This window comes from Hippoglossus stenolepis, chromosome 8 (genome assembly GCF_022539355.2).
Source record: "Hippoglossus stenolepis isolate QCI-W04-F060 chromosome 8, HSTE1.2, whole genome shotgun sequence".
NCBI classification, from domain to species: Eukaryota; Metazoa; Chordata; class Actinopteri; order Pleuronectiformes; family Pleuronectidae; genus Hippoglossus; species Hippoglossus stenolepis.
This window is the reverse complement of record NC_061490.1, coordinates 26,134,203-26,157,663: the sequence shown is the minus strand read 5'-3', so window position 1 is coordinate 26,157,663 and position 23,461 is coordinate 26,134,203. Positions and strand designations below refer to the sequence as shown.

Below are 23,461 nucleotides of genomic sequence, written 5' to 3'. Positions count from 1 at the left end.
GTTAATGATTTGTGGAGAGTAAACAAATGTGTTTTTCAGACCAGTTGATTTTAACCTTTGGTTATCTGCAAATGTGAATTACCTGAAGATACTAGACTGGAGAGAACACGAACACACACACACACAGTGAATGAAGACAACAGTGCAACTTTAAGCGATGCATCATTTATAACATAAACTTAAAGATTTCTGAAAGAATTAGTATTGATCAAAGATACAATGGGTAACATTCTGATTTCAGCCCTTTTTCAAAGATGCTTTTAAAGTTAATTAAAAAAAAAAAACTGCCACCATCAATGAGAACATAAAAACTGTTGAGCAGCAACAGCTCCCATATAAAAAACAAAGTGACAGAACAGTGACCTGTTTCAGCTGTCGCAGCTTTCCTCCTCAGAAACAATACATGTATCAGGTTTTAATCAGTGAATATTTCAGTCCTGCAGGTCTTTGCTGTTCACACTGAGCCGCTGTAGCTTCCACACTTCTCGGTGAATAAATCCATTGTTTAATTATTCAACAAATTAGTGCAACTAACTGCAGAAATGTTTCTAATTTTCTAGTTTTGTTTTTAGTTCGACCAATAACATTTGAACGGAACCAAATGAAAGAAAAGCATCGACTATCTGCTTTTTAGTGAATCCGCATTCACGTATAGATAGCTGTTATTGGAGATTTGCCAAAACGTCATCGGGACCTAAAACCCCTAACAGAAGTACGTGGTTTTGTTTGGAGAGGCGTGAGACTTACTTAGGGAGTTCTTATCACACTGATGTGTTCAAGTTTCTGATTTATTTGGTTTTAATTTGTTATTTGATGATATCAAAAACGGGCTGAGACGTCATGATTGACAGCTGAGACTGTCGTGTACGGGTGGGCCCTCGATACCACGGCTCCACTTCACGATCACTCAGCACACTGGGACTCCAAATGACTTAAAGAACACAAGATGGCAGCGTTTGCTTGGGAGATATATTAAATCCTCACATGCTGGAAGTCATTTTCAGATTTACTGAGTAGAGACTTGATAAATTCAGAAAAGTGAAAAGTAAACAGCTATAAACTCATTGGAACTGAAGTTAAAATACATCAACTGTGAAGGGAAACTTGAAACCTTCTCCCTTCCTTTATCGTTTTCTTCACCAGGTCTTATTTTGTCGCTCGGTTAAAGAAAACCAAAGACACTGTGTACGATTTGTTTAAACATACAGTTGACAGAAGTGAGCCAAGTGTCAGATGCTGCTCAGTGTGAACAAACCGCTGGATCGTAAAATACCAAACAGCAGCAGTGACTACCAACATCTGGAGGGGTTCTGTATATTTTAAACAGCAACTGGAGCAACCAGGTTCCTCAGACTGAAATCAGGTTATTCACATAACCTTCTTCCTGTGAATCCACATGAACATGCAGCAGGTCTGTCACCAGGTTTCCTCTCTGTCGTTTTCTTGATGTTTTGAATCATTACTCACTTATTTGTCTGTGTCAGAGCAGACTGAGCTTTTTCTCAAGGTGCAAAGAAGCTAATTATTAAGCCGAAACCAAAATTTAGAGCCAGAATCAGTTTTCTTCAGTTGTAAACATGAAACAAGAGGCAGCCTGAGTGTGTGTCGTTTATCCAGCTGTGACTCTTCCTGTCTGCAGCCTTCGTTGTGTACATGTCTTTGTTAGAATCTGGAGACCATGTGTACAGGAGGAAACCTGGCTGTCCAGTGATGTTACAGGAGAAAGTCGACAGTAACCCGATTACTAAAGTGCGTGATAACTCTGAACCAGGAGCTGAAGCTTCTTTAAACAGGACGATGAACCAAGTCCTGCTGCTGACCTGCGACCTCCCCAGGGAATAGGGAGGGGTTCAAATACAGATGTGTGGAACATGTCACCAGTTTGTGACGAGTTCAGGAATCACTGTGATCACTGTGTTTAAGATGATGCTCATGTGGGCAAAGACGAGGAGGAGGAGCTGAAACAGCGTCATTTCAGAACTGATCGTAGCTGTACAACAAAAACACAAGAACCCAAAACAAATATGTACAAATGTACAAACAAAATCATCAGGATTAAAACAGAAAAGATTCATAAAAAACAAAAAGACATCCGACAGTCACTGTAGATGTGAGTCCATGTGCCGACTTTGAGTGCAATCCACAGATAAACCAGGTCAGACTTTGTGTTTCTGGTTTGGACGGTGAAGTCGTCTCCTCGGCCACAGCGAGGAGGAAGAACAGCTGGTTAGTTATCGTCACCGCCTTCATCTCTCAGGTGGTTTTTATTGCAGCGACGTGAACATTAACAACATAAATCTGCTTCAAATAAAAAAAAAAAAAAACCCAGAAAATGATCCCTTTCTTCTCCGTTCTGTCACTTTAAGAAGCGTCGCATGTAAAGATGCTGATTAATGCCGATGAATCGCAGCCATAACTAAGCAAACTGTTCATCTTTAAGATGCGACTGATGTGTTTCTGTCTCAGGTAAAGATGCAGTAAAGGTTTCCATAGTTTCCACTCAAATGCTAATCTGAGGGGTTTTATTAAAAAAAAAAGACATTTATTCTGGTTCCTGCACAACTTCAGTTACTTTAACTACAAAGCACACGTGTGGAAGAGCTGCTGCGACCGTCGGACCACTTTGACCCAAATCACACTCAACACCTCACCTCCTTTAACTGATATGAAACTAATAAAACTAATAGTTCATGATTTGTAATATATTAAAAGGTTTTTGCCATAATAAGTTTAGGTCAGGTGGTTTTTTTTGTGGGGTGTGAGATGAGTCACTTCTGCCTGTGGGTCTTTTAAATGTTGCCTGATTAAAAAGGAACAAAACCCTTCAGAGTCGCAGCAGGGAAGAGAAACTCCAACTGAAACTGATCACATGAACATCTGTGAGAAGACCTGAAACCTGAGACGTCACATGATCAGTAGACGGCGCTTTTCCAAAGGAAAGTTATGGTGCTGAAAAAAGAAGGAAGAAAGGACACGAGGAAGGAAGGAGAGAAAAGGGAGAGGTTACACAACTCCACCCGCTGGGAGGAGCCAAGTTCAGAGAGGGTGCGTTTGTTTTGCCCTCTGACCTCGGCAAAGGGAAGAGTCACTGACAGGAAGTCTGATTTACTGTTGTCCAGTGAAACCACCTAAACTACTGAATCAGGACAAATTACAACAAGTGATTGCAAAAGAAAACACAGGGCAGTTCCTGTAATGAACGATTATTGCATTTGGTGTCATTCTTTCACAGGAAGTGTCCACACAAACATCCCAACTGGAGAAATTAGACTTAAAAACGTATTGCAGCCTCTGAACAGATCTTGAATCTAATTTTAACTCCTACACTGACAGAAAGTCACATGTTCTGTTTCCTGATGTTACTGGTTTAAATACATTTCCTAGTCCTGCTGTCATAGCGTTGGTATTTTGGCACCTGTATCAGAGCCCGTCAGCCTATTGGTGCCCACTCACCGTATATGGGTGTGGCATTTCCAGCAGACAGATGTTAGTTTGGGGGTATTTATGTATTTGCCCCGTCACCATTTCTAACGAGCCCCTGGACTGGAGCTGAATCTGTCAGACACATAATACGACCAGAGATGTTCCTGTTGTTGACACATCCACATCAAACCCCTGACACCTACACTCGACTTACTACTTTTTGAATTATAATAAGGTCAGAAATTACTGCAGTTTGTTCTGCAGCAGCTTCTTCTCCTTCATCTCCATGTCTTTGATTTCAGGAGGAACTCAGGCGGCTCTGGTCTGGAGTTGTTTGTCCCTGATTCCCTTCATTTATTTAATCAGATGCTGTTTTCAGACCTGCACTGAAGTACCAACAGTTTCGTAAAGGTTTTCCGGAGGAGTTTTATGTGAGACCTGCTGCTTCTTCACATGAGAAACGTCACATGAAAGACAAACTACAGAATATTACTGAATACAATTTTTGGGACATTTTCCAGAGTTCATGTCTGAAAACAGCTTTACTGATGTTTAAAAGTCATGAACCTGAGAGAAAATCTACATCCGCCCCGCTGTGCTCTCAGAAGACTGCATGAAAATTACGTCTTTTTAACGACGCACAACTGGAACTAAAACTTGGTAATATCCCTGCTGTATATTCAACTGCACCCTGTGAGATGTGTTTCAGAGTCAAAGTCATCATGTAAATCCTGTTTTTTTATAAGGCACCTTGTGGCCATATAGGCAAACGGTAGAGTTAGTTTTTGGGGAAAGCCGCTGAGAAAACTCACAGTCAGTGTGTTAGCAGAGACAAACACACTGACTGTGAAACATGCTTCAGCTGATTTGTCAGAAGCAGCTAAATTATGTTGACAATAAACGGAGAGTTTAGAGTAATATCTACATTTTGTTGTTTATAAAAAACGGAGGAAAATTTGCAAAAGAGGGCAGAAAAACACCAAACTGTTAGAAAAAGGTTTGCTGGTATACCTGAAAGACAGAGGAGATAAAGGTTAGAGCCCAAACATTTGCTTTTCCCTGCAGAAATAACAGTCACCTTGTGTAGTTCATGGACAGAAAACAAAAATAATCCTCTCAGAAGGTGAAATTAATTTAAGAAGAGGACAGAGGGAGTTGCTCATTAGCACCATTGTTCTGTAGTGACGAACTGCAGCCTAATCAAGAGTCAAGTGCGACATTTCCCCTCCCTCCTCACAGTTCTGCTGGTCGCCCGGTTAATTCCACATCTCACTGATTAATCAACACGCTCAGGAAGATATTCATCCCTGCAGGAATTACAGGGAAGTAAAATAAAACAGTTGGTTTTGCGGAGGAGCCTCCAACTCTGACACGAATTTAACAAATCAATCCTCAGAGGTGGAGTTCATCTCACGGCAGAGCCTGACTCGGTGATCAGAGGAGAAAGAACTCAGAAGCAGAGTGTTTCCTCCTCGACAAGGGGACAGGACAGGCCGCGTGGAGGACGATGTGTTCCTCAGTCACTGCTGTCGTCTTCGTCCTCATCGTCTGACAGGTTGTTGAATTTTGACGCCGCCCGGCCAATGGAGTCTGACCGCGGCGCCAGGCTTCCCGACGTCAGCTGCACGAAGCAGTACTCGCAGACTCGAACAGGTTTGGACGACTGGCTGGGCAGGAGGAACTTCTTGTCTGAGCACGGCCCGCAGACCACAAAGCCGCACTTCCTGCAGTGGTGGCGGCGGCTGACAGGTGTGAACTTCACCTTCTGGCAGCGCATGCACACCGTCGCCTCCGAGTCAGGCACCCAGACAGCGGCGTGCTCTCCAGTAGGCGCCTTGCCGCTTTTCTGAAGCAAGTCTCCCACACATTTCCCTATGTGGTTCATCCACTCTGACTTCTCGGTGGCGGTGGCGGCATAGACAGCGAAGGACTTGGTGGGTGTCTTGATGAGCCAACCGTTGCGCAGGTCGCCCTCGTCCGGCACTGTGGCGATGGTGACGCTTTCCAGCGGGATGATGTGCTGCTTGTTGTACTTCTTCTTCTGGATAACGATGTTGCCGTAGACCAAGATGTCGTTGAAGAGGAAGAACTGACGCGCCTTGGGCTTTTTGCGGCAGAGCTTAGTTAGGACTCCTTCGCCGATTAGCACGCGACCAGGGATGGCCAGCGGCTGACCTGCTGCACCAAAGCAGCCCTCCACCACCGCGATGCGCTTGGAGTTGGCCTCGCTGTTCGCAAGCCGGTCCACCATCTTCACCTCACCTGAAGGAAGAGAGAGAGAGACAGACGTTAAACATTTTCATCATCAGCTCGGCTTCATCACTCGTTTATTTCAAGCTCTTCTTTCAAAGATTAAATAAATTCATGCCCCCCCGACCTAAAACTGTAACTTTTATCAACTGTTGATAATATTGTAGAAAAGATTAGCCATGAAACGAGCATTCAGGAAAAGTGGGACATCAGCCAATTTCTCATTGATCCAAAATGACAGGTAGACAAAATTATTCTGTTCAATTTATTTGGTTCCGGGATCAAACATGATTGATTCATTGGACTGAAACAGAAGGTGATGCCTCGTGCTTGTAACACAACAACAACAACTTTTAAAGCCTTTTAAAACCCACATGTGATGAAGATCAGACATTCTCTAGCCAATGTGATCCGATTTCTGGACGAAGCCACATCCCGCAGTTCAGACATGTTCTGCTAACAGATCCGGTGGCACTCGGCCAACATGTGACGTGGTGATATGCGTTTTCAGGTGTGTTCAACTTTACTCAACAAATGTCAATAGCAGCTGAACACGGTCACTTGAACACAGGAGAACGTTTTACAGTTTCCACTGGACACCAGCACATTTAATGTGTTCTATCCAGGATTATCCTGAGGATTCACCACAAGCGAGTGGACGTGTTGATGAGGTTTCTAACACGTGACGGACGTGAAACTGGAAGAACACAAACATCTCAGGATGAAGAAGAGGAGCCGTACACGTAGAAGACGAAGACGTCAACTTGGAAACACGAGGAGATTCCAGATCTTTTGGTGATGAGGGCCGACGCCGGTGTGGATGAGCTGTAAACAACAACACTGATCTTTCCACAGCAGAGTTTATCCGTCATGTCCCGCCTCCTGCTGCTCTACAGGCTCCGCCCCTCGCCTGGATGTTCCCCACATGTTCCTGTTGGTGTGAACGAGTCGGACCCGACAACCTGCTGCTGCTGCTTCAGATGCGAAAGGCAGACTCAACAAATGAAAATACCGACTAATCATTTCAGCACCACAACTAATAAGAACAAAATCCACAAATCAATGTGTGCAAAGTTGAACAGACTTTTCTTCCAGTAAATAAGCTACTGAGTCCATGTGGTGATTTAATTATTGAGATTTGTTTGTGGGTGGGACTTGACTCCAACAATCCGGAGCTAAACTAACTGTAGCACAAGGAAAACAAAGTGTAGGTGTAACAGTGCCTCTTTTCAAAAACCCCAGAGCTGGAAACGATGTTAATTAGTCAGGATGCCGCTGCAGCCTGGGCCTGGGCTCCCCAGTGATCTGTACACTAATGACCCAGAGAGAGAGCGCGGCAGCAGAGAGCCCTAGAGAGACAGCGGGGGGTGGGGGGGCACTGACATGTCAACCCTGTTAGCCAGGGCTCGCTGCCCACCACTGAGGCAATCGGGCAACCAGCTCCCATCAGCGGAGAGAAGAGGGCACGAAGAGCAGAGACTCCACAGAGAAGGAGAGAGGGAGCGGCGTAAACACCGGCTGGAGGCTCCCACCCAGTAATCAAAACGAGACGGAGGGGGGGGAACAGACTGAAGAGAGCAGAGAAAACTAAACAAAAAAAATGAATGAGCTTTCCTTCATCTGCGGTGACAGCGATAAAAGCTTTCACAACAAAACAGAGTCCAACAGAGGACAAAAATATACAAGTTAGACCCTGACAGATATGGATTTTTGGGGGCAGTTGAGTGGACGTGTTGATGAGGTTTCTAACACGTGACGTGAAACTGGAAGAACACAAACATCTCAGGATGAAGAAGAGGAGCCGTACACGTAGAAGACGAAGACGTCAACTTGGAAACACGAGGAGAGGCTTTTGGTGCTGAGGGCCGACGCCGGTGTGGATGAGCTGTAAACAACAACACTGATCTTTCCACAGCAGAGTTTATACGTCATGTCCGGCCTCCTGCTGCTCTACAGGCTCCGCCCCTCGCCTGGATGTTCCCCACATGTTCCTGTTGGTGTGAACGAGTCGGACCCGACAACCTGCTGCTGCTGCTTCACAAACACTAACTACAGGAAATGTCTGAACGCAACGGTCGGGACATTGTCTGGAGTTCATGTCTAACAGCTTATGACATGTAGTTAGTGCAGCAACTAACGATCATTTTCATGATCATTCAACTGGTCGATTACAATTAATTACCTGTGTAGTGTATCAGGGAAAATGTCCCATTTGCTAGTGTAGTGCAACACAACTAAAAGTCCACAACCCACAGATTTTCAATAGAAAATGTGAAGGGGCTTCAAAAGTTACTGTTAGTCTCCGTGCACATAGAATTTAAAGATCCAACACAACCAGAGCTCATGGTCTCTATTGTTAGACCTAATTTTCAGCTGCTTTACTCTGACGATAAGTGCCACTCAAACCCACTCCATCACGTACAGATGATGTCAGTGTTGTATAAACTGAGCCTGTTCTCAGAAAGGTTCAGAGAAATTGCTGAGAAATGGAGGATATTTTTGTACACGGGTGGTTTTGTTAATGCTCAGCTGGAGTTTGTTGCTTGGAATGTCAATGCAGTCCAGGCTACTGGCTCGGCTACCTTGGGTTACAGGAGCAGTGGCTTTAGATAAACCCGATGATTAATTCATTACGAGTCCTCTCTCAGCTTACTAGGTCTGACCATTTGCTGCCAGGACACAATCAGATTGAACCAAAAAAGAAAAATATAAATCCTCTGGAGATAAAAACTTTGTTCCCCACAACAGGTTGAACGAGGTTTTCAAACCACTGACGGTACAGGGCACAAGCGGGTTTGTGCTGCTGCAGCCGTTGTTCAGAGCAAAATGTCACTTTAAAGAAAGGTAGCAGATATTTTTTTAAACTCTTAACTCTTCTCACAAGAACTCGCGATAGCTGCATGTACGGATAAATTCAGTCAAACATGAACTCTGTTTTTATTTAGAAAGTACTTTAAAAACATCGACTGTTAATAAATCTATGACAGTGGTCAGTGCTCTCCACACTGATTTTACATTCATTCAGTTCTTATGTGCTGCACTGTATCATGGTGGCCCCGCCTGCCTTAGCAGCTCCACTGCACTGAGGCCATTACTCCGCTGGTCAACAAGTCACTCTGCTCCTCTGACGTTTTCTAATCATCACACAAACTGATCTTTATAAAAAACCTGCTAAATTCATCTATATGTTCCTGGATAAACGGGGCGTCGCTTCTTCTGCAACAATAAAGATTAAAACACTGCGTTACGTCGTAATCTGCGAGAGGAACCTCTGTCTGCACGAGTGTGTGTTTGTGTGTCTGCTAGTCTCTGTCCCTGCTCACACATGAACTGATAATCACTTGTATTTAGTTATTAATCGATGATGTCGGATCATGACTCCGGATCCTTCCACTCACTTTAACGCTGATGTCCTGACTGTGCGCGTCACGTTACGTAACATGTGTCTCATAAACTCGAGAGAATCAAACAAATACAAAGTAAACGTCAGTCCTGTACGTGTCCTAATAACTTGTGATCAGTGATGGTGTTTATTGTTAAATTGTAAAGTGAGCGCAGGTCAGAGGAGGAAACAGACTCCGACAGAGACTCAGGACGACCGGACCATTAATGTGCGTCCGTCTTGATTCTGAAGCAGCGCCGGTTATAATTATGTAATTATGTTCTCAATAGGCTCCATATTCACTGGATTGCTTTTGTCCTGTATGCGTCTTCTTCTTTGCTCGGCCCCAAACTACTGAACTACTTCTTCAAGGCCCAAATCAGTATCTACTCTTGCCTAAGATGGCTTTCATCAAATGTTCTTGTAGAACAGAGGAGGAAGAAGACACAGTAGATTGCAGTAATGCACATTGCTGTTGCTTTGAAGAAGATAAACTTCAAAGACATATAAAGTCTTTACAAATTTTAACAAAAGACATTTCTTTCATTGATAACAAATTTCATAGGATCTCACAAGTAATGTCTGTCATGGAATGCCTTTGTGGGCGGCTGTGGCTCAGGGGTAAGAGCGGGGTGGACCATCCAACAAAATGGCGGTTTGACCCCAGTCTCCCACATTCCACTTGTCCTTGGCATAGAAACTGAACCCCAAACTGCAGTGTATTAGTGATGTATGATAGAGAAGGTGGGGTCTTGACTCTCAGTAGAGAGCATTGCTCTGCCAACAGTTTCCTTCAATTCAATCAATTATGCAATTATTGCCTATACGCAAAATGGGCCATGGTGTTTCTAAGTCTTCAACATGACCTGCTGTTAAACCTCCAGTAGTACAACAATGAGAAGCCTTGGGAAGGAAGGGAAGCAATTAGTCATCCGCTACAGGGAGAGAGTGACAATGACAAAGACAGGCAGTGAAGGGAGACAGTGTTTCTGTGGGCTGTAAACAGCAGCCACAAGGACACCCATTTACCCTGAGGGTAAATATGAGGGCACACACTGTCACAGATGAGGCAGTCTCCCAGGGGAAGATATCATGGGGGGAGACGCCCCCTTTCTGAGAATAGAGAGTTGTCCCCTCATTATCATAACAAAGAAAGCTATATGATTTTACATGGTATAAAAATATGCAATTAAAACAATTGTCCTAATCATAAATGCGAGAGAAAGCATTTAAGTTTTGACACACAGACACGTTTTATTTCAATTAAATTTGATTTTGTTTGTATAGTGCCAAACCATAATAAACATTATCTCCAGGAATTTTGTCAGGTCTAAAGTTATCCCCATAAGCGGTTGATTACTATAACTGAATTGCGTAGCTTCTGTATGATCCCAGAACTTGAGGGTAAGGTGTTTAAGATAAGAGCGGTATCACATTGCGTACGGACGCACACGCACACACACACCCACACACACACACACACACACACACACACAAACGGACTCCGCTGATCACTCTTTTCCTCACTCTCGCGTTGACACACTGACACACACACGCAGGGTGTTGGTTTTAGAAGTCGTATATAGTAAAAGCTAGTATGCTGCACCAATAGAGGGCAATCACTACTGGAAACACAGCGATAACCATGAAGAAGAAGGAACGTGTCCGACTGTACACGCTGAACTGCTCTGCACTTTTCTTTGCGCGCTGCACCGCATCCTCATCGTGCTGCACCGCGTTCTCCGCGTGCTGCGCTGCTTTATCCGCGTGCTGCACCGCGTTCTCCGCGTGCTGCACCGCGTTCTCCGCGTGCTGCCCTGCTTTATCCGCGTGCTGCGGCGTTCTCCAAGTGCTGCTGCGGCGTCCTCCAAGTGCTGCAGCGTTCTCCAAGTGCTGCTGCGCGTCCTCCGAATGCTGCGCCGCGTTCTCCAAGTGCTGCACCGCGTCCTCCAAGTGCTGCGCTGCTTTATCCGCGTGCTGCACCGCATTCTCCGCGTCCTGCACCGCGTTCTCCGCGTACAGCCCTGCTTTATCCGCGTGCTGCACCTCGTCCTCCGAATGCTGCACCGCGTTATCCAAGTGCTGCTGCGCGTCCTCCGAATGCTGCGCCGCGTTCTCCAAGTGCTGCACCGCGTCCTCCAAGTGCAGCTCCACAGTCTCTTTGAGCTGCTGCAAGTTGTGTCTGAGTGCCGCTAGATGTTTTCTCAGTGCTGCTACGTTTTCTCTCAGTGCTGCTACAACTTTTCCGAGGGCTGCTACAAGTTCTCCGAGTGCTGCATATTGTGTGTGCTGCTGTACGTTCTCCGAGTGCCCCACATTCACTGTAGGCTCCATGTTCTCAATAGGCTCCATATTCACTGGATTGCTTTTGTCCTGTATGCGTCTTCTTCTTTGCTCGGCCCCAAACTACTGAACTACTTCTTCAAGGCCCAAATCAGTATCTACTCTTGCCTAAGATGGCTTTCATCAAATGTTCTTGTAGAACAGAGGAGGAAGAAGACACAGTAGATTGCAGTAATGCACATTGCTGTTGCTTTGAAGAAGATAAACTTCAAAGACGTATAAAGTCTTTACAAATTTTAACAAAAGACATTTCTTTCATAGTTAACAAATTTCATAGGATCTCACAAGTAATGTCTGTCATGGAATGCCTTTGTGGGCGGCTGTGGCTCAGGGGTAAGAGCGGCGTGGACCATCCAACAAAATGGCGGTTTGACCCCAGTCTCCCACATTCCACTTGTCCTTGGCATAGAAACTGAACCCCAAACTGCAGTGTATTAGTGATGTATGATAGAGAAGGTGGGGTCTTGACTCTCAGTAGAGAGCATTGCTCTGCCAACAGTTTCCTTCAATTCAATCAATTATGCAATTATTGCCTATACGCAAAATGGGCCATGGTGTTTCTAAGTCTTCAACATGACCTGCTGTTAAACCTCCAGTAGTACAACAATGAGAAGCCTTGGGAAGGAAGGGAAGCAATTAGTCATCCGCTACAGGGAGAGAGTGACAATGACAAAGACAGGCAGTGAAGAGAGACAGTGTTTCTGTGGGCTGTAAACAGCAGCCACAAGGACACCCATTTACCCTGAGGGTAAATATGAGGGCACACACTGTCACAGATGAGGCAGTCTCCCAGGGGAAGATATCATGGGGGGAGACGCCCCCTTTCTGAGAATAGAGAGTTGTCCCCTCATTATCATAACAAAGAAAGCTATATGATTTTACATGGTATAAAAATATGCAATTAAAACAATTGTCCTAATCATAAATGCGAGAGAAAGCATTTAAGTTTTGACACACACACGTTTTATTTCAATTAAATTTTATTTTGTTTGTATAGTGCCAAACCATAATAAACATTATCTCCAGGCATTTTGTCAGGTCTAAAGTTATCCCCATAAGCGGTTGATTACTATAACTGAATTGCGTAGCTTCTGTATGATCCCAGAACTTGAGGGTAAGGTGTTTAAGATAAGAGCGGTATCACATTGCGTACGGACGCACACACACACACACAAACGGACTCCGCTGATCACTCTTTTCCTCACTCTCGCGTTGACACACTGACACACACACGCAGGGTGTTGGTTTTAGAAGTCGTATATAGTAAAAGCTAGTATGCTGCACCAATAGAGGGCAATCACTACTGGAAACACAGCGATAACCATGAAGAAGGAACGTGTCCGACTGTACACGCTGAACTGCTCTGCACTTTTCTTTGCGTGCTGCACCGCATCCTCATCGTGCTGTACCGCGTTCTCCGCGTGCTGCGCTGCTTTATCCGCGTGCTGCACCGCGTCCTCATCGTGCTGCACCGCGTTCTCCGCGTGCTGCGCTGCTTTATCCACGTGCTGCACCGCGTTCCCCGCGTGCTGCCCTGCTTTCTCCGCGTGCTGCTGCGCGTCCTCCAAGTGCTGCAGCGCGTTCTCCAAGTGCTGCTGTGCGTCCTCCGAATGCTGCTGCGCGTCCTCCGAATGCTGCGCCACGTTCTCCAAGTGCTGCACCGCGTCCTCCAAGTGCTTCGCTGCTTTATCCGTGTGCTGCACCGCATTTTCCAAGTGCTGCTGCGCGTCCTCCGAATGCTGCGCCGTGTTCTCCAAGTGCAGCTCCACATTCTCTTTGAGCTGCTGCAAGTTGTGTCTGAGTGCCGCTAGATGTTTTCTCAGTGCTGCTGCGTTTTCTCTCAGTGCTGCTGCGTTTTCTCTCAGTGCTGCTACAACTTTTCCGAGGGCTGCTACAAGTTCTCCGAGTGCTGCATATTGTGTGTGCTGCTGTACGTTCTCCGAGTGCCCCACATTCACTGTATGCTCCATGTTCTCATTAGGCTCCATGTTCTCAATAGGCTCCATATTCACTGGATTGCTTTTGTCCTGTATGCGTCTTCTTCTTTGCTCAGCCCCAAACTACTGAACTACTTCTTCAAGGCCCAAATCAGTATCTACTCTTGCCTAAGATGGCTTTCATCAAATGTTCTTGTAGAACAGAGGAGGAAGAAGACACAGTAGATTGCAGTAATGCACATTGCTGTTGCTTTGAAGAAGATAAACTTCAAAGACATATAAAGTCTTTACAAATTTTTACAAAAGACATTTCTTTCATGGATAACAAATTTCATAGGATCTCACAAGTAATGTCTGTCATGGAATGCCTTTGTGGGCGGCTGTGGCTCAGGGGTAAGAGCGGCGTGGACCATCCAACAAAATGGCGGTTTGACCCCAGTCTCCCACATTCCACTTGTCCTTGGCATAGAAACTGAACCCCAAACTGCAGTGTATTAGTGATGTATGATAGAGAAGGTGGGGTCTTGACTCTCAGTAGAGAGCATTGCTCTGCCAACAGTTTCCTTCAATTCAATCAAGCTGCTCAATAGAGTTCAAACACAGAGTTGCGTCATAATCTGCAGGTAGAGCTCCTCTCCTGTCTGCAGGTGTGTGTGTCTGATCGTCTCTGTTGCTCTTCGGTTGGCAGAGCACAAATGAATAAAGGTTTAACTGGGGGAATGTGACTCCTGAAACAGACATGAGGTGCTATGCTAGAGAAAGAAAATGGATCACTAATAAGCATTCTAACCAGACAACACACAAGTTTAGTTTAATTTTACATCTTTTATGAACTCTCTCTTGGAATCTACCTACTAATTCCACAAACGTCTGTGTCTGTGGAACGCATACCTCTCCAACCGTCACCTTATCAACTTCATACTTGGCGTGTGTATTGTTAAGGGCCAAGGGAAGTGCAGTGTCAAATTTGGTGCATTGTGATACGTTCAATAAAAATACTAATTGAATAAACTTGTGACCAGCACTGTGTAGCAGTCAGTGGGGGCGGGGCAGCGTGCCTTCAGTCTGTGGACCGATCAACTACAGTAGTGGTCGGCAACTGGGTCAAACCGTGGGTCAAACCGTGGGTCAAAATAGGCAACAGATCATTTAGATAATTTGATTATTTCTATTTCACGAAATCTGACTGGTTTCATGTTTAAACAAAAACATGTGATTATCATAGTGGGATTTATATGTCATGTCCTGCCTCCTGCTGCTCCATCCCTCGTCTGAATGTTCCAGAAACGTACTGCCGTTATTAACCCGTCTGACCCGGACGATCTCCTGCCAAGTTCTTCATACATGAGAGACAAACTACGTGTCCATGTCCGAAAACAGCATCAACCCCTAACCCTGTCGTATAAACACAGAGTGCTCGACTCGTCTCAGGGGAAAAGAAGAGGCACGTAGAGCAGATTAAAACCACAGTGATCTGAGGGCAGATCCGAGTTATAATCGGAGCAATAACAGACCATAGAGTTCAGATACACTGAGACATCAGTTTGTGGAAGTCACTCCACACTTTTCCTACTCTGAAACGTCAGGTTTGAGTGTGCAACATACAGCAGGCTGCAAAAAGGGAATAATTACCACATAAACTATATCTCCAAAAGGAAAAATACCCAAAGGAAACCCATGTTCCAAGAGGACACAATATAAATATCTGCACACATGGATGAGCAATATTTATTATATTTATTTGCTCAAAGTTATATGAGCAAACTAAGATTTTAAATCTTCCATTTTTAGCTCCAAGAGCCTTACAGAAGAGCAACTGACCTAAACAGTCATTTCCAGCAGTTGCTCTGTCCTGACCTCAGCTGTCTTTAAATGCTGACCAGTGCAGTGATTAAACGTTCCCAACCAAACCTTTTCCATTTCAACGTCAGCAGAAATATGACCTCCAGTACACACAAGGAAACTTTCAGAATAAAGTTTGTTTAATTCTGTGAAAGTGGACTAATCCTTTAACAACACAATCGATGTCTAACAAACAATAATGCTAATAAGATGAGAAAACACACAAGCTCTACTCTGAAGTATAGATAAACACTTTCTTTATAGGATTATACTTAACTATAGATGAATTTGTTTTCATTGTCCGTGAATTTGTCAATTTGTTTTTCTTTGAGTACGAGTGTCAGAGAGAAAAGAGAGTTCCTAGACTCCGGAGTGACTTTAAATGACTTGTCTGACCAGAGCAGCAACATCCTACAACTGAAACCAGAGAATGATTAATTAACATAGAAAGAAAACCTGACAAATAATATTTAAAAAAATCTTTAGATCCTGATCCACTTAATCCACTTCATTCTTTTTGATTTCCCTCCATCCTGAAACTGTTCGGGCCAATCACAAACCATTAATCTAAAATTGGGCAGGTTTGATAATATGACTGACAGATGAGAACCAAATGGGAGTGGCCAGTGTAATTCACATGATAAAAATCCTTTTGTTTTTTAACAGAAATGTGCAAACAACAAAACTCCAGCTGCAGCTGTTCTGAAGGCTGTGCCAAAATTAATGCTCTCTGGGGATTAAACCATTATAACCATTATTGTGTGTTGCTGGGATTTTGGTGTTGTGTCTGCGAAAGCTGCAATCTGTGCCGGAACTCATTCAGTCCTGAAGTCACTGCTGTTTTCACTGTGGGCAGGTTTAATCAGTCACTCATACAGGTTCAAACAAATATCTGGTAACTGATCCGGCAAGTGCACGCTCCAACACGCAGACAACTCCCAAGAAGACTGACTGGGTGAAATCCATCAGATGCAGGAACAGAAGCAGCTTCACAGAGATCTTTCACGTCTTCTAATATTAGCAAATCTTTGTAGACACATGGTAACTTGAGTTTCACCAAGTGTTTCATATACTTTGGCAACCAAACCACATACATGGTCTGACCATGCGCCTGAAGTTGGTTATACTGGTAGTAATTCATATAAAAACAAACACAATACAAATATCTCAGGATTAAAAAGAGGAGCCATACACGTAGAAAATGCAGGAAACGACGTAAACTTGGACAGATTCAAGAGCTTTTAGTGATACGGGTCAATAAGCTACAAAATCACGTGGTTTCGGTATCAGAATGTACATGTCGCATCCTGCCTCCAGCATGCTCTTCCCCGGTTCCACCCGTCACCTGAACGCTCCAAAGATTGTCAGGTTGTTGTGAACGGGTCTGATCGAGACCATCCCCTTCCGTGTTCTTCATATTTAAGGACAAAGTCCGGAGAAAGGCCGCACCCACATTTTCCAGAGTACATGTCAGAAAACAGCTCTACAGGGAACCCGTAGAGGCACCCAACACTAAAGTTTTGTGTAAAAAACTAATCATTCAAAACTTCCTCCTACACTACCACACAAAGGTAGGCTAGCTGGATGGTAACATGAGCAGGAAAGGTAGTAGTGTTGTGTTAAAAACGAGACTAGCAGGATGGCGTTCCTGAGGAATGTGCTCTGAACAGACAGCCATCTGTTTCCCTCATTCTGCTGAACTCGACCTTTGAGCCTTTCCACTGCAAATAAAGCCGACAGGTAGCAAACACTGTTAATCCTGGATGTTTATGAATGCACCAGGAAAACCAAAATCTCTTCAGGTCAATGCCTCATGTATCGGTGGGACCTCAACACCAAAGCTCCACTTCGCGATCACTCCTGCAAAGACTCAGACTCCCAATGATGCAAGATGGCAGAGTTGGTATGCTGAATATTTTGGCTTAATTTCTGTACAGTGGGAGGAAGTGGAGATGCATCGTCCATCTTTATTAACAGTCTTTGGTGCAAAGATGCTTTGAAAACCCCTGTGAAAACAAACCTGCATCTGTTAGGAACAAAATACCAAGACATCGAGCCTGTCTGAGAAGCAACAGACTGCCTCACTTTCAATAGCAACCACAAGGGAATCAAAACTGCAGGTGGGTGCTGTTTTGGTATTCATGTTGACGTTAACCATCACAGGTGCCAACGCAAAGTGCACAGTAATTAGTATTCAGGATACTTGTATTTATCATGAAAACAGGGATATGAATAACCAGATTTCTTAATGTTTCATGTAAACACCATATCCCGAATATGATCAACACCAGGATAAGCTTCACAAAGAAGGGTACTAGTTCGCATGTAAATGCAGACATGCTTCAACCAGGTTACTTCTAATCAGTGTGTGTAAGAGATTTTCAGGAAATGTTCGGGAATCTTTTCAGCATCATGTGACTGAGCAGAACCTCAGCACATTCAGAACATCTGACAGGAAAGGTTCATGAGCAGAAAACAGCAGAGCGGAGACAATGAAGTGAGAGATTCACTGCTCAGGCTACATGAGAAACAGAGAAGTGAAACTGAAACACCTTTAAATATGAGTTGATGGCCGTAACAACTGCAGAGATGCTGGAATTTTCCGCTAACTCTTTCCAGCTGCGGTGTCGTGGTCAACGTTTGGTTCTGGTTCCTGATTGGACAAAACCAAACCTTTTCTTTCATGTTTGACCTAAAAAGTTAGTTTCATCATCTGAAATGTGAAAACGTCACAGTTCAACACATTCAGAGAAAACAGAAGCTGGTGTCTTGGCCACAGCTCAGCAGCGCAGAGTCTCTCCTGCTGGGCTGCTGCTGACAGTGCCACCAGACGGCATCTGGGATTATTGAAGCGGCAAATGGGAACGGGTCGTGCTGCCCTCTGTATTTCAATTAATCATCTCCATTGTATACTGTTAGGCAAAAGACGTTGACAGGTAAAAATATTGTGTATAATTGATAAAGAAAAAGACCATAACATTGGTTCTGCTGCACTTTTTGATTGTAAATAGTTTTAAATTGGTGTACAACTCCTTTAAGTTAAGCTGCGAGCAGGCTGTGGTGGTTTCCTGTTGTCCAGAACTATTTAAAATGTATGCCATGTATTTTCATCTGCTCCCTTGCATCTGTTGATACCTGTTCTAAAGCAGCTAACTTCCTGTGCACATCTATTGAGTCTCTGCTCTCGACACACGAGCCTTTGGCCAGAGGCGAGGACGGGTTGTTTCGTCCAGACTACATTAAGTAATTTTTCAAGCAAACATGCCAAACATTGATGGTTCTTGGGTTTAAACAATATGAATATGCTGCTTTATTTGTCTCATGTTGAATATATATTCAATATTTTGGGGGTTGGGACTGTTGAGGGATGCACATGCTTCACCATTAAAAAAAAAAAAACGAATCCATTAAATAAGAAATTTATCGGCCGATCAATCGAAACAACAGATTCTGAACTATACCACGTCAGATCCAGTGCTTCAAATGAAGCGCTCCCTCATCACCATGGCAACCATGAACCAACCTGCTCTTCTCTGCATGTAATCTGCATCCATTTATAAACAGAGACACACTGGATTACATGCTGGGTGTTGGATTACACAGGAAGCCAGGACAGACACTGAGCTCGCTGAGTGAAAGCACAGGTGGGTGATAACCTGTCAGGTACTTACTGTAACTCAGCCTCGCCCTCGTCAGCTCCGGCAGAACTAGTTTTACAATGCTATGAGCCGAGAGGAAGAGGGCGTCTCCGCCCACTCACAGTCAATGAATTGATTAATCACAATGAGCGGCTCATCACCTGTGTGGAAACTGTCCCATTTGTTCTCCAGAGCTTCCAGAGTCAGTTGTTAATCCACCTCTGACCACACTGACCACTATAGGAACTGCCGCTCTGGACAGTGATCGGATATAATGATCAATACATCCTTGAATTATATTTGGGTGGATTTTGTTTTGAGAGGTTGAAACCTGCAAATATTTGGCTTTATTATCACAATCTGCACCACAGACTGTAAATAAAGTTCACCCCACTATCCAGAAATGAAGCCAAAATATCCTTCCTATGAACGCTGCCATCTTGGATTTGAAGTCAGTCTATGTAGTAGTGATCAGGAGATGGAGTCATACTAGCAAATCCCCATCGAGACACACACTCAACCAATTATGAGTCAATCTCATCTGTCAATCATCATCATGATGTCTCTGTCCGTTTTTTAAATCATCAAACAACGAATGAAAACAAAACTGATCACAAACACTTGAACAAACATCAGTGAGATAAGAACGACCTGAAATGACAGAAACCATCCTGGAGTAAATTTGATTCAATGTGTTCTTTGCTTGTTTTTTGTTTGGTCCTCCTCCCTTCCACTAACATGGAGGAGGCAGGGTTTATGACCCGTCTGTTTTTCACAGTGTACAAATGATATTTAACAGACTTGACAAGCAGTTAATCAACTAATAGAATCATCAGATTAATCAAAAATCACAATAAAAATTGATTACAGCCCTGAAAGACAGAAAACTAAAAGTGACAGTGTGTTGTGCAACATTCACACAGCAACTGGCAGCTTGTAAGTAGGTCTACAAACGGGGGTCAGGAATTCTGTTCTTACTCTAAGCAGCATGCGACTGAGTGTAAATGGATAATCAGCTTCATCCCAGCAGCAGCAGCCGACATGTGAACGAGCACTAACACCGGCCTCTCACAGGAGAAGTCAAGTCAGAACAAAAGAGGATTTAGTGCAGAGAAAATCCCAACTACCAACCTGACTCGAGCACAAACTTCCCTTTTTCTTCTGTGGAAGAAAACGTGTCACTTAAGCTGATGTAAGACTAACGGACGAACTTTAAACTTTACGCTACAGGGGGGAAAGTTCTCATTATTAAAAAGGTCCAGTGTGTACGATTTAGGTGAAAGTGTGTAATCATCTAAATTGTACGAAGTTTTAGGATGAGCCATTTATATTTAAATACTTTATATTTACAAACTTCATATTTAAATACACTATATTTACATACTTTATATTTAAATAAAGCGGGTCGTCTCTACGGAGACAGCCATGTTTTTTACAGTAGCCCAGACTGGACTAACTAAACTTTTTGAGTTTCTATGACAACTGAAGCTACCACAGGTTCCCTGTCATGTTTGGAAGGAGGGGGTGGGGGTGAGGGGTGTTCAGCAGCAAGATGACACTTCACCACTAGATGTCACTAAATCCTACACACTGCACCTTTAAATGACACATAAAGTTAAACTTGTACAAACTGTGCCACACGTGATAAATGGTTCGTTTCCAGTCCGTCATGATAAACACGCCACAGACTCGGATCCCGGTGACTTTGTTCTCCTTTGATGCTCTCCTTTGATGTTCACGCTTTGATGTTCACACTTTCAACACGTTTCCTGACTCCAAGAGTTTGTGGCTCGGTTGGTGGCGTTAGCCTGTTAGCACGGAGGTTAGCTTCCAACACACCGCTCGTTCATCGATACTGGAGCTCGAAGTAACTCTGCTCACTTCTCCTTCCCCCCCACAGCCCGGCCCGGCCCGGCCCGGCCCCACGGGCGGAGAGAAGAGGGAGTTTTCCACGGTGCTAACTTCGAGCAGCTAGCGCCTGTTAGCATGAATGGGAAAAGTCGGACGGAGCCGGAGGTGGTGACGGAGAGAGAAGTTTGAACTGAAGGAAAAACACGACGTACCGGAGCGAGAGTTCCGCACAGAGCTGAGCTGGATCCACACCGAGTCCGCGGAGCAGCGGCTCCCTGCTCACCGAGTGTCCGCTGACACACACCCACACACTGCGCCTCTCAGTCCGCCTCGGTGCGCCTCGGTCCCGCTCCTCCGGACTCTCACAACAACATGGCAGCGGAGCGCCGCGCCGCCTTCAGGTGCACTGCGCCGTGGGAAAACACAGCACTCAGCAGCGGAACCTCCGACCTCGCTCTGCTCATCAACGGACAGAATGAGGCAGACAGCGGTTATAGAAAAGGAGAAGATGAAACCAAAACTATGTACATAACATTCATCTGTCACAACAGTCAGACATAGTATCTGTATAGAAATGTACTTTAGTGAAGTAAAGACTAGATTTGTCTCATGTGTTGTGTTGTTACTTATTGTGCATTGTATCTGAATATTAGTCTGTATATCATGTTTGTATGTGTTGACTATAACAAGTCATTTTATTTTGATTTTAAGTTGCTATTTCTAAAAAAACTGGCCACGGACAACAGATGGAAATTAGCCTGTGGAGCTAACTCTGGCTCATTTACAGTCATTTTGCTGTTGATTAATGAGCCTTGTCCCTGTCAAATAAACAAATACATGAAAGGAAAATGAAATACATATACACACACACATATATATATATATGTATATGTATGAGTATATATATGTAATGTGTGTGTGTCTGTAGTACATGAACACAGCCCCCGGTAAAAATGAAACAGAATATAAACATGTATCAAACTGTTTGTGTGAGTGATTGTAAGGTGGAGATTTCTGAGTCAGAGTTGCAGATCTTGAAGTCCAGTCAGCTCTGATCCGAAATCCTTTTGTTCAGCCGGGACAAGTTAGTACAGCACCGTTCAGCAACAAGTCAGTACAAAGTTCTGTACATGATTCATGAAAACACATTTAGACACGAGACAGAATAAAAGAGATGCAAGAGAATATAAAAAACACACGCGATGACTAGATGAGAAGACAAAGCAGAATAAACAGAAGCAGCTACATTGCAGAAATATACAAATGAGCAGTTGACAGTAAGAGGATCAGGAAACTTCCTGGATCCAGAGGAACAGAGGAGCTTACTGAGTCATCAGTGAGACGCTGGAGACCAGATTAGCATCACTAATCACCTCTGTTAGAACAACACAGCGTCTCAACATGGCTGCTCTCTTTTCACTGACAAGTAGAACAAATATCTGCTTTATAGATTCAGTGACACATTTCAAGTTAAGGAGATCGGAGCTGACTCTGCAGAACCATAATGCATCTGTGCAGCTGTCACTCCTCTCTGTTGGACTGCCAGGCCAAAGGCCGTGTGTGTGTGTGTGTGTGTGTGTGTGTGTGTGTGTGTGTGTGTGTGTGTGTGTGTGTGTGTGTAGGGGGGGTAGTGTTTGACAACTCTCTTCAACATAAATTCCACGAAAACAGTTCAGTGTCTAAACCCGTTTAGAATGAGTTGTTTGACCTGTGGTGATGTTGGTTGCAGCTTCTGAAACTGTAAAAATTACCTGAGTAACTGAGCTGCAGCAAATAAAGAGCTGGACCCTATCCTCAGAACCTGAAGACCTGGACTCAGTCCTCAGAACCTGAAGACCTGGTCTCAGTCCTCAGAACCAGTAGTGAAGACCTGGACTCAGTCCTCAGAACCTGAAGACCTGGTCTCAGTCCTCAGAACCAGTAGTGAAGATCTGGACTCAGGACTTCACGAAGCTTTTTAAAATCCTTTTTACTTTTTTCCATTGTTCAGATCCAGCTTCAGACTCTGGCACTGCATGGCCAAAAGTTTGTGGACACCCCTGTCTTGGTGACACCTGTCCACCTTGACAACAGCACATGAATAAACACAGAGATAAAGAAGCTGCTGCAGATCCTTCTAATCAAAACCTCACTAAATACACAACATAGAATATGTGGACACTGCAATCGTACATTACCTCCACCAAGGAGGCTGTGTCCTCACTTGTCTGTTTGTCAGCAGCATTACGCTAAAAGCACCAGACCTGGTGGGGAATGAAATCCTTTTATAAGATTAGATTTTGGGAGGGACTCGATTAAAAGTGCAGATCCAACAATGAGTGTTTCCTTAACATTGCAACCCCCCACTTTTGGCAACATCTTATCTTTTCATGTTTGACTTCAGCTCGTGATCATCGTGTCCACAGTAAAAAAAACGTTTCTCCGTCTAAACCCTTGTTATATAAATTGAAACTGCAGCTGTCGAGTCTGCGTCTCGTCTTGTTCTTAAAGCTGCAGCTGAGGAAACCCCTCCCACGAACCTCCTCCCTCCTCCTCCCTCCTCCCTCCTCCCTCCTTCTTCCTCCCTCCTCCCTCCTTCCTCCTCCTCCCTCCTCCCTCCTCCCTCCTTCCTCCTCCCTCCTCCCTCCTCCTCCTCCACTCCGCCCCTCCCCGCACTCGCTCGGACACGCAAGACCAAAATGAGATGACATCACCGCAAACTCAAACGTGACTCAGAGCCGCACTCGGCACGCAGCCGGCCCGAGCCAGCGGCCGTGAAGCTCAGCTCCCATCTGTCGCCTGAAATCCACGGCATC

At 44.4% G+C, this 23,461-nt stretch overlaps 1 protein-coding gene across 1 annotated transcript; it reads right to left on the bottom strand.

The window, feature by feature from the left end:
- Positions 1–153: 153 nt before the first annotated feature.
- On the bottom strand, positions 154–22,200 carry plekhf2 (pleckstrin homology domain containing, family F (with FYVE domain) member 2). The gene is made up of 2 exons (XM_035163442.2): positions 20,879–22,200; positions 154–5,685 (listed from the first exon to the last, which is right to left on the bottom strand). The coding sequence occupies exon 2, from the start codon at positions 5,672–5,674 to the stop codon at positions 4,940–4,942; it is 735 nt and encodes a 244-aa protein (XP_035019333.1). The 5' UTR covers positions 5,675–5,685; positions 20,879–22,200; the 3' UTR covers positions 154–4,939.
- Positions 22,201–23,461: the final 1,261 nt, after the last annotated feature.